This window comes from Electrophorus electricus, chromosome 12 (assembly GCF_041902795.1).
Source record: "Electrophorus electricus isolate QZ-2024a chromosome 12, ASM4190279v1, whole genome shotgun sequence".
Lineage (NCBI taxonomy): Eukaryota > Metazoa > Chordata > Actinopteri > Gymnotiformes > Gymnotidae > Electrophorus > Electrophorus electricus.
In genome coordinates, this window is record NC_137508.1 from 8,121,829 (window position 1) to 8,133,870 (window position 12,042).

Consider the following 12,042-nt stretch of genomic DNA (forward strand, 5'->3'; position numbering starts at 1 on the left):
ATGCAGGGTATGATTCTTTAATGGTCACTCATTAAATTACTTTGAGGTTGAGAGTCTTGAGAGAGGTGGACTACATTACAGCTTTAAAAGCAGGCTGTGAAAAATGCATGAGGTGAGCATTTAGCAATTCTGCCATGTATTATCAGAGGTCGTCCAAGCTACTGATTACTATGAGACCACTGATGATCAATTGATGAGCACAGCTTTTAAGTTAATGTGCATCACTGACTAAATGTGTTTTTTGCATGTGTTGTGGATATCACTATGTACTATCAGGTTGTAAACTGACATTAATGAATACATAAGAGAGATGCTGTGATTTTACTTTCTCTAAATTCTTTGATCTCATTAAAAGCAAACTCAGCAGGGTTGCCACTCATCCTCAAACTAATGCTTAAATCCATGCTGTCATGTGCCATTTATTGACTCAATACTTTCCCAGAATATATTGAGATGCTTTAATGTTCAGAGAAAATAAAAACAATTTCAGAGTAAAACCGAGAACTTGGCAACACTCATTTTAAAATGCTAAATATAAATGTTTGTATAGCTATAAGTAAATGCAACAGCATAAACAAATCACAACTTTGACCTCATTAAATTCTATTTTCCTTACTTCTCTTTCTGAGCTAAAGGCTCAATGAAAAAAATGAAAGTAAAACGGTACAAGTTGGAATAGTGACAAGTGTGTGTGTTTGGAAGAAGGGGACAAATTGAGTAAGAGTATGGAGTGTGTTTGATGTGTGTGTGCAGTATGTGAAAGCTCACCTCATAGTGTGCAACACGCTGTGACTCAGAGATGAGCTGGGCATTGCAGATGTTACAGTAGCTTTCAGTGAAGGGTCCACCATCTCCAACCCCTGCAGACTTCATCTGAAAGCAAACACACCAGCATGCATCGTCAAAGCTCATAATGTAGAATGTAGGCAACACTTTCAGTTTTAAACTTTCAGTTTTACCTAATAGTCATATAAGTGAGTATGATAGTATGATAGATAGTATGGCTAGTTGGTAATTCTAGGCTAAGATTGGCTTTTGATAAAATATTTGTCAATATTGTTCAGCATGTTATCTGATTTGTCCCTCATGAGGACAAAGGTAAAACAACCATCAGTTTTAAAGGGAGTTCTTCAGCTCTAACTCATTTATATAATAGTGATATATTTTAAGAGAAGAGTTACACTTCCTTTAGTTCTGTCCATTCACTAATTGAATATGCTCTTCAAATTTCAGTGTACCAACTGCAGTTTTGTTTTCCTGCCTAGATTAAGGCTTCTGGACATAAACATACAGAAAAAATACAGGAATGTCTAAATTACTGTATGTGCTGTGTGGAGTCAAAATAAATTATTTTCAGGGATATGCGTAAGGGTAAAAAAAATCTTACTTCATTTCCATTCATCAAACACATTCACTTTAATTAATAAAAATGGAAAGTGTTCAGAGACTTAAAGGTCTTATGTACACTTGAGGATTGAGAATTATGCTGATGTCTCACTAATTCACCAATGTTGAACTTGGAGGAAACTATGTGTTGAACCACAGGGTGGAAAGTCTGATAAAAGTCTGACACTACCAGCTACTAGCCTATTTCACCTGTAATGGTCCTATAATCTGCTGGCCATGGGAGAAACAAGCATGAGTAATGCTTGCTACATGGGGACCAGGCAGACAGGTCCAGAGATGATTAGCAATGGTTAGGTTAGAGGAATCAAACCCTGTTCATGTTCAGCAAGAACATGAAGTTACTGTCTGTTTCTGAATGTCCTCAACATGACACACAAGAACAGTAGGTTGTGGGATGAACAGCCATTATTTAATTGACCTTATGTGGAACTAATGGGGAACATTGTTGTCAGCTTGCTGATGTGGTAGCTCTGGCAAGGCAAACACTTCCACGTAAGATTAATTAGGCAGTGGCACTCTGCCACCTGCACCACCATATCCAAACCAATATTTGAGTTTACTGTTGAAGAGGCAGTCATTAGAGGTTGATGGAAATGAGATGAGAAGAATATTAGATCATCATGTAGTTGGGACAGTCAGTATTGCATCATCATCATTAAAAGTATTAAAAGGTTTTGTTTTTATCCCCTACTTTAATAATAGGCTGGTTTCTTTTTAACATCGCCCATTTTTTAAATGTAATTTAATTTATCATCCTTATTGCATAACCTCTTTCAATAATTCTGATGACAAGAAGACTGATTCATGCAATCAGATGGAAAGAAAACTGCTTATATTTTTGCTCAAGGAATCACCACATGGGGCTCAGAACTGAGAGAACAGAAAAAGGTCAACTTTAGTTCACTTGGCTGATGTGCTTTATATAGAGTGACACTGACTGCTTGCATCAGTATTCAGTAGGCTCAAATCTATTTTTTAAGATGAATTTTCACAGCATGTCTTTTCCCCATAGATGTGATGAAAGAGTATCCAGCCTTGGGCACATGTGTGGAAAAATGCACATGTGGTAAAGTCTGCTTTTGAAAAAACATCAATTTATTATTATTAAACTTTTGCATGTACTTTCAAAGTTTTTGCCAGAGCCATCCTGAACCTTAAGACTTTAAGTTATTTGAAAGTTTGGCAACTCCAAATGTCCATGTTGTAGTAAGATTTGTATGATTAATATATGCTTAGCTGATTTGCATGCATCTAAATGGGCAGTGCACTTCCATCATGGTTCAAAGATGAAAGCTTTTGAAGTGCTAAATGATTATGCATAAACTTGCTATTACATGTTCAGCCAATACTGAAACCTGACCAGTGTTTTCTTCCTTTCTGGGTGGTACTTTAGAGTATATACTTGTACCTTAAATGTGCTACATTCCACTCTCTTCTGAACCTGAAGGGTTTAATAAGGACAAGATGGACAAAGGTATGCTCTTTTGCTACAGCTGTTGGTGTACTGTCAGCAGTTAATTTAATGTAGGCTTTCGAAGGGTCAAAGGGACAGATACTTCTGGATATCAAATGGACATCACTATGAAGAGTGAGATCTGAACCCCAATGGATATATTTCCAAGTAATAAAGAGGCTGGCATAATAGAGTAGGGTAGAGTGGAGTGTATGTAGTACAGAGCAGAAAAAAAGGACTAAGTTGAACAGTAGGATATTCTTGTACATTCTCTTTCTCTCTTTCTCCCTCTTCTTCTTTCCAGGTCTACTGATATCACTCTAGTAATCAATGAAGGAATATGTTTACTGGTCTCACTATGGCAACATTTTAGATTAAGATTATTATAGCTACAAATGTGTGTGTTTTAGATTAAGCAGTTGTTCAGTGTGTGATCATATTGTAGCACTGCAATGCTAGTACAGGTTGCTCATGTGTGGGCCTTATCTTCATCTGTGATGTGACATCATCCCTCCCTCTGCCATCTGTCTGCATGTGCTCCTGTCTACTCAGTGTGACTGTACAGAGACCACGTCTAAGACAGCTCACTGTAATGCTCTTCTGGCTGACACAAATCTAGTCAGGCTGTCCCCACACTATGTGCAATGAATGTCGAAAACATGAGTATATTCCTTCCCTCGTGTTCCTTTGCTGTCTCCCCTCCCTCCACATGACTATTTCTTAGACCTGCTCATGGAGTGCTCTCCACTCTCTGTCAGGCTGTAAAATAAAGAATTTCTGTGTAATAAAGAACAGTATTGTACAGTATCAGGGCTCTGTGTGGGATAGAGAGGAGCAGGGAAGTCTGAGGTAGATGCAGGTGAAGGATAAAGAGAGCAGCCTGACCATCATGGTGCTGGCAGTTTTAATTACAGATGAGGTTTTCCCAGAGAATTCTCTCTTCAGAGGGGTCAGCATTCACAGAGAAACACACGAGAGTAAGATGGCTCTGATTCATCTGCTTGCTCTGCAGATGGGCTCTTTACACTACCTCCAACCCCTCACCCGACAATACAGTGCTTAAATGTAAAAAGGTTCAATCCTCTGGGATTATGGCAGCATTTCTGCCCCTTCTCATTGTACCCAAGTCCGAGGTCTGTTCATAGTAGAGTTCTATTTTACTTTTTCACTTGAGCTCAGCAGTGACCCTTGACTGAAAGCTGAAACCTTCTCTTGCAGAGTCCATGAAACACCTGCTGCTACAAACTTTCACTGGATATGATAAGACCATCATCTGTCAATTTGGCCCAAACAGCAGAAGCAGGCCTAAATATAAAATGCTGAACTGAGCAAGGTATTATTGTACAGTATAATGAGTGCATGAAATATGAGTTGGAGCTTAGGTTAAAGCCAGTTGGTTAAGATCACTACTGAGAGCTATTATAATATCTATCCCATTTAACAGTACCATGTAATCTGATCATCAGCAATTACAAGGTTCCATGCTCCTTTATTAAGGACCCAAATTATAATAACACTATTGGAGTGGGCTTCTGAGAAAAAAATATGTCAGCATATCTGCCATGTGTATCCACTTCTGCAGTGAAACTGATTGCGATAGTTGAGTACAAAAAGCATGTGTGCAAGCAGCATTGGCCTTGGCAATCCAGAGCTTCTGAGGATCCCTCCGCTTGCACAGCCTTCAAGTACTGTATTCCATCAAAACGTCACAGCCCTAAAAAGTTGATGAGCACTTATTTGGCCGGGCTGCCTGGGTGAGGGAGGCATTAAAAATACATCTGCTAGAAGGCGAATGAGATCTGCGCGTCTATGCTCCTTTCACCCCTCCTTTCTTCTCTTGCCATGCCGTGGAAAAGAGCAGCTTTATGAATGTCTTCCGCAGTCTTTCACCTGGCTGCCTCTGTAAATGCTGCCTCTGGGATTCGGCCCACGGGTTGTTCTGTGACTGGGGCAGCAACTCTGGATGGGGTGAGTGCTCTCAGTACACCTGGATACTGCACAGTGCCATGGGAAGGTGTTGAGTGCTTTGATGGTTCTTCGAGGCAATGTAATGCCTTAAGTTCAGGAGAAACTTTCCAGAGAGAGCAGGTGCCTCAGGGTCAGCTTTTTCATGAATGAGGGGCAGGTCATTCTGCCTGAGACCCTATATGCCCTCAAATGCCCTCCTGGCACATGGTTCAGTCATAATCTGCTCCAAGACAACAACAGAATAGCTGTAGCCCAGCCTTTTATGTGATCTATTTTGCTAGCATCATTCTGCTACCTGACTACCACACAATGCACCTACAATTAAGAATGTTACAAATTCCATACTTTGATAACCACAGGAAGCAGCTGCATTTTTAAATTGAATAAAACACTAACTATTTTGCCAACAGAACACTGTTAAGAGATGAAAACTACCGCTTGTTTTACGATGAAGTCTAAGGTATACTCAGAGGGCTGTGAGTTACTAAAAAGTAAGAGAAGGCAAAATACAAAAACGCCTTTAATTTTGCTCTAGAGTAACATTACCACAAAGGTATGCCATTATGAGATGTAAATGTGTATGGTTTCTGAGGAATAGAAGACATTTCAACTATACCACTGCTCTCTGGAATGCATGACAAATCCATGTACTTAACAAAAACACAATGGCTCTAAAAAGCAGATTCATCAACTGTTCATTTGTTTAATAATTGCATTAAAAATATCCCTCAAAAAATGTACAGCATTTACATTTCCCCCTTGTAATGCAAATTTGAAAAGTCAATAGTACAAGGCTCTAAAATGTCATTGTGCTATGATAATTATTTGTACTGAATTGTTAAAAATACCCATTTTGGTCATGCATGGTGTGAGGGGGTGTGGGACAGTGATCACAAATCATATCCAAAGCTCATTTCTGGTTCATAGCATCTGCAATGAGTTACTCAGGATAGATGGGACACATTTTAACAATGATCAGAATGTAATACCAAGGGTTGCACTTACACTGAAAGCTCTCTGGGGCTGTTTTTAAAGAGGCATGCTGATTTTCACTGGGTCTTATTTATGTTGCTTTACCTTTTCTTGGAATCAGCCAACACTACAAAAATCACTTCCGTTTCCACTGGAATGCCACAGCCATTTCTTTACGATTCCCTGCACAGTCTATTTATTTGAACCTGTCAGTGATGCCATCCAGTCACTATGCTAATGCAATCTGTATATTCTCACTACTTGTCTGATAAAGTGCTGCATTAATTAAGACCTTGAGAGTGCTGCAGCCATGGCTATCATTTCAGACTAATGGGTCATAATTTGCACCTTCATGACATGTGGAAGGGCCTATAAGGATATCCTGTCTCTTAAGAATATGGGCCAAAACTGCATTTGAGTCATGCATGAAGTAAATTGGTAAAGGCTGATTAATAAAACTGGTTGCACTGAATCACTAAGGGCCTGGCTTTCTCAGAACACTAAAGAGGGCTGTTCACTTAGCTGTACCGAAAAATACGATTCACCTCAATATGTCTGCTGTTTGCTAACTATTAAGAAATTAAGAAAAAAGTGATCATGTAGACACCTATGCTCATTCACTTTTGTTTTCAATTTCTGTGGCCCTGTGTATCTGTTTTGATTTATTTTAAGTGACCATTTTACATTAAATTCTTATTCATGCCCATGACCTATACACAGCATAAATTCAGCCCCTTCAAAGAGCATACTATAGTGTCTGGATAAAAATGAGTCTAAAACATGAGCTGCTGTAAAGCTTGTGCCTATAAAGTAGCTCTGTTATTGTAATGCAGGGCGTTTTACTTTGCTCACTGCTCTTGTGTCTTTACCTTATGATTTCATCATGTGCTGCCAGCATTCCTTGCAAGGCTCTCAGCTGAGCCTGATGAATTCTGAGCCAAGATGAAAGATGAGGATGACAGGGAACTAAAGGCACCTGAGCTGATCACATGACTCACGCTTACAGAAAACAACGTGTCAACCCCATTCACCAGTAGAGGTCCAGGTGCCTCTCCAGCCATTTGTCTTCTCAGAGACATGGAGCTCAGAAGTGTAATGTACTATGGCTTAACTCACTGCTTGTACTTGTGTTCAGTTTTGGGCATAGTGGAAAGACAGTTCCTACCATCTTTTTTTTTTTTTTTTTTTTTTTTTTTTTGCTTTTGCTAAATGTGGCATACAACTTATATCAACAATTCCGAGGACTTAGAAAGACAGATAATTTACCACACTTTCAACACGACTATCTCTGCATGCTAACCCTGGAACAGCTGCATCTTTTCTATATTAGATTCGTGCATTCTTCTTTTCCTGTTTATTCCCTAAGGCTAGTTTTTAAATTTTAGCACAATATTTGTACTTCAGCCAAAGTATTATACATAGCAAGTTTCAATTAATTAATACCAAAGGTTTTCTCACACAAAACCAGTATGCAGAAAGTATCCAGTCAGTAGGTGCAGAATACATAAATTTGCAGAATATACAAATATTGATTTTACTACTTCTCAATAACTAGTAAAGACATAGTGTTATAGTCTGTTATAGCTATAAATCACTGCTCTCTTATTTCTCTCTTGCTTTTTCTTTCTATCTTTGTTCTCTCTCTCTCTCTCTCTCTCTCTCGCTCTCTCTCTCGCCCTCTCTCTCTCGCTCTCTCTCTCTCTCTCTCACACACACACACACAGACGCACACACATGCACGCACGCACACACACACACACACGCACACACACACACACACACACACACACACACACACACACACACACACACACACACACACACACCCTTGAACAAAATGAAAACATTTTTTGCATTTTGACAGTTAAAGACTTTGGTTTTCACACAAACCAAATGCCCTCCACTTGACCTCAACATTTTTATATTTTAATCTGTTATAATATACTGCTCATTAAGACTGCATAATACTTTAAATTGACCCCTCTAGTGAATATGTTCATCAAATACAATTTATTATTTCAAGACACTATTTAACTTTAAATGTCACATAAATGTCATAAATGCAGCCAAACATGGCTACAAGTAGCCTGAGATTCAGTGAAGAATTTCACTGAGCAATTTCTTAACATTTCTGATTTTAACATGGATACCATGAAATGACATTGTTTGCCTAACCTTTCAATTACTGGGTTCTCGTGATTTAATTTCTTGCTTTTCTTCCTTTCAAAACCACAGTTGCATAGGTGGGTGTCAGTGACTATAGGACACCAGAACATTTTTTCTTCCTGTTTTCAGAAATAATTCTGAGGAGTCCCATAGGGCAGAACCAGCACTGGCCCATGAGGTGCCAGTTTTAACAATATAAAGGAAAGATAATATATCTGACAATCTCATCACCCCCACCTCCAAAAGCTTCCACTTTACCAGAAGGAGCAACACCCTAAGAATCAAATTAACTTTCAATAAGAACTTTCTGGACAAAAAAAGGAGCACATTTTCTGCTCTGCAAGCAAATGAATTGTTTCCAGGTAGTGATGAATATGACTTTGAGGGAAGTTTCCATGGAGATAACCTGTGCTTCTGTGCATGCAAAGAGTGAACATATGGCATTCTTCACAGCAGAGCATATCATTAAGTAATTCATAGTGTGAAGCACCATAACGTTTCCAGCCAAGAGCATCCTTCATGGTAGAAGGATGCCATGGTTAGCACAGGAAGCCATGCTCAGTGGAGCCAGGGCTGGGGATGAATATAAAATCCCCTGTCCAAGTGCAATGGTCTTGCCAGTCAGATGTATAGCACAAGATACACAGCCAAGCACTAACTGAAGCTGAAGAACAGAAGAGATATATAGTGCAAGAGAAAGACAGAGAGAGAAAGAGAGAGATGTTTATAACTATAAACAAAAAGCAACTCAAGTCTTACAGTCTTTTTACTGTTCTGTAAAAAAAAATCAGTTGTCTATACTTAATCAGTAGAGAATAAGTAAGGCAGCGAATAAGGTGGACAATGAAACATTTTTGCATATAGTAGAAGTGAAGGCAGCAGTTGTTTCCAGTTTTTTTGATACAGTTCAGATACTGACACAAAGCAAGTAATCATGGCAGAAAGGGAAATTCAATAGCTGTCTAATAAGGTCAAACATGTGACATAAATGGTGTTAGACATATATGTATTGGAATGTGTGATAGCTAGACCACAACTAAATATAGGATGAGGACAGCAGAATGTGGCATCTTCTGACATGCCAATGAAGAATAGGGAACAGAATTAAAAACAAAATGTTACTTTGCCACAGGGTAACCATCTATCAGATACAGCTCATAAGATCATAGTTAAGCTTATTCCTGTCATAAGCTTCTGATGTACAGTGCACACAATTGTATACATGCATGCACACACACACACACACACACACACACACACACACACACACACACACACCTGCACCTTCACCCAAAACAAACAGAATTTGGCTTCTTTGAAAGCTTGGAGTAATCAATAGACAGTCATCTAAAAAATAAACCAGTCAAACTCAATCGTGTCTGCTTGTCCTTAATTGACTCAAAGCTTTATAGAATTTGGCATACTAATATTTATGCAGGATTTTGGTTTGAATGTATGAATATTGTAATAAAGTGAAACATTATACTGAACAGTATTATTAATATATATTATCCTTATTATTAACATCATTTAATATAGATCTTAGTTGGATATTATGTATTTTATTATGAAGGAATAATGTCTTTTTTATAACATAACTATAGCTATTTTAAACTAAAGGTTAGCACACTCTTTTCAAATTACTGTTGTCACAATATGTTATTATGCAATAAAACGTGATAATCATGCAATAAAACATGATTTTCTGCATCGGAAAGTTAATCATTCTACACACTCTCAAACACAAATTAACAAAAGTTATATGACTGAAACGTTATAGGGAAAATATATGCCATATGAAATATTTACAAATGTGCTTGATACAGTTAGGCACTCTAACAACTTCAAGCATCATCACATATGTTCTGTTAACAGTGTAATTGGTGTATTTGAACATTTTTGGGACAAAATATCATTACACTGATATAAATCACCATCTGCATCAGTATCTAGGATCTTATCAAGGTTAGAAAAGGAATTAATGAGTTCCACAAAAGGTTACAGTATGCTATTTACGAAGGATGTTCAGTTAGGTTATTGCTGCCTGTTGCCATGGAATCTTGAAGGAGTGATGAAACTACACTATGGTCAGAGAGGCAGATGCAATTCCAAATGAACCACAATTCTAATCCCTTTACACTTCTCCAAAAACAAAGACCAAGTATCAGAGGTATGGAACATTTTATAAGTCTGCATATGAAGGAAAACCAAAGAATCTAATGATTATATCTGGCAAATGGGCTGTAACAAAATCTGCATTATCTTTTGATACCATGTGCTTGTGTGCAGGAGAAGAGACAGCATATAGCATCCCTCACAGCATCCATAATCAGTAATGCATAGCGCGAAGTACCATAAACTTTCCAGCCAAGAGCATCCCTCACGGCTGAAGGATGCCATGCACAGAGAGCCGTGTTCAGTGGAGCCAGGGATGTAGATGAATATATAATCCCCTGTCCAAACCTAATAGTCTTGCCAGTCAGATGTACTGCATAAGACACATAGCCAAGCCTTAACTGAACTATAGATGAGACACACAACAAATCCAAAAGAGAAGCACAGTGAGTCATGACTGTAGATGAAAACATCAACTTGTATTCTTTGGTGAAAGCATAAATACTTTTAATGTGAACTAACAAAGGTCAACCTGACAGACAAAGGTAACCATGCAACCAAAGACATAAGGCCAAATCACACACCTTTTCTCTTGTACAAAGCAAATGGATATTACATAATGGAGGAAAAATACTTGGCTATATGATCTGTGTATGTTGTTCTTAGGCTGTGTGTCCCCCACTTATGAGAACAATGATGACAATTACAATCACATCATTAACTCTGTAGCAGTCATTATTTTTCTCAGTTAGATATTTCAACAGTTGGCTGGTGGAATAAATTATTCTAATCCACTGTAAAGATTGGCAAAAAAACTTCTGCAGTTGATTCATAGTTTCTTGCTGATAGAAAAATGTATGACTAAGACTGTGATTTTCATAATTTATTAAAATGCAGCATAGTGTGGGACGACTGCCCCCCCACCCCCACACCCACCCAACAATTCCTGCTCCCACTACTCATATAATGTGTTAGATTTGGTGATGTGAACATACATTATGATGCTGGGTGAGAAATTGTACTGATGTTTTGATTAGGTGGAATGTAAAATTCTTTAAACGTTTATTTTTAGGAGTTCTTAAAAACATTACGAGGTTTAGCACTTTTAATAGTGCAATGCTCAAGCTTTTCTGTGTTGTCTTCTAAAGTCCTTTCTTTATTAACTGTTAATGGTGACTGCCAGACCACTTTACATTAACACTTCAAAACATTTACTTCGCAATAGAATTACCAATGTTACACTGGTAGCATTGTTTTGTCAACAGTAGTCATCTCAATGGCCGCGAAGCGCTGCCTTTTTATAAATAAAGCTCAGATTTGACATTTACGTTACATTTACGCTACATTTAAGTAAACTTGATGAACTCGCTTCTGGTTTAGTCATTTCCTGCACTAACCACAGACGAAAACAGTTGATAGTGTAGTTGCTGTTAATACTTGCTGAACATTTTTGTGAAACATGTTCTGTGGTATTTATCGTTGAGATATAATCAGCGGTTAATCCATTGAGAATGAGCCAGGCATTTATTTCAAAAGCCAGTTGCTGCAGTGTGAGAGAAGTCCTACTCTCGAGAGAAACGTGCGCACGTCTTTACTCACCTTCCGCTACGATGTTGTCTCTGCTATAATGCGATGGCTCAAATCCCCAAAGGTAGTCATCCGCTGGAGTTTGTGAAATTGCACGTGTACCCGGCAAACTTTCGGTTCGTTGCTGATGCAACTCTATTCTAAGGTACCGTTCATTCTCCTGCTTTGCGCTCAAGATGCTACAAGTATAGCGTAGCTGTTAGAGAGCACGCGGAAGAAAATGGTGAATGGGCCACAGAAATTTTCACCTCAACAGCATAAATTCCATTTGATCCACTTTAACAGAGTAACAGCCTGAGTCGTTCGCAGCAATGTCATCGGCTGAGCGAAAGTGAGCGGGCAAGTCAAATAAGGAGGGCGTTACACTCACGTCA

The 12,042-nt window shown here is 38.5% G+C and overlaps 1 protein-coding gene across 7 annotated transcripts in view; it reads right to left on the reverse strand.

Annotated features, from left to right (window-relative positions):
- The window catches only part of zgc:171482 (zinc finger protein), an 81,138-nt gene extending 69,096 nt beyond the window's left edge, over positions 1-12,042 (reverse strand). For all 7 annotated transcript variants that reach the window (XR_003411746.3, XR_014126285.1, XR_003411743.3 and 4 more), the window contains exons 1-2: positions 11,681-12,042; positions 769-873 (exon numbers count right to left, since the gene is read on the reverse strand). Coding sequence is in view for 4 of the 7 variants with exons in the window: in XM_081724118.1 (XP_081580244.1) it covers positions 769-873 (105 nt within the window). In the remaining 3 variants the exon portion in view is untranslated. The remainder of the gene's footprint in view (positions 1-768; positions 874-11,680) is intronic.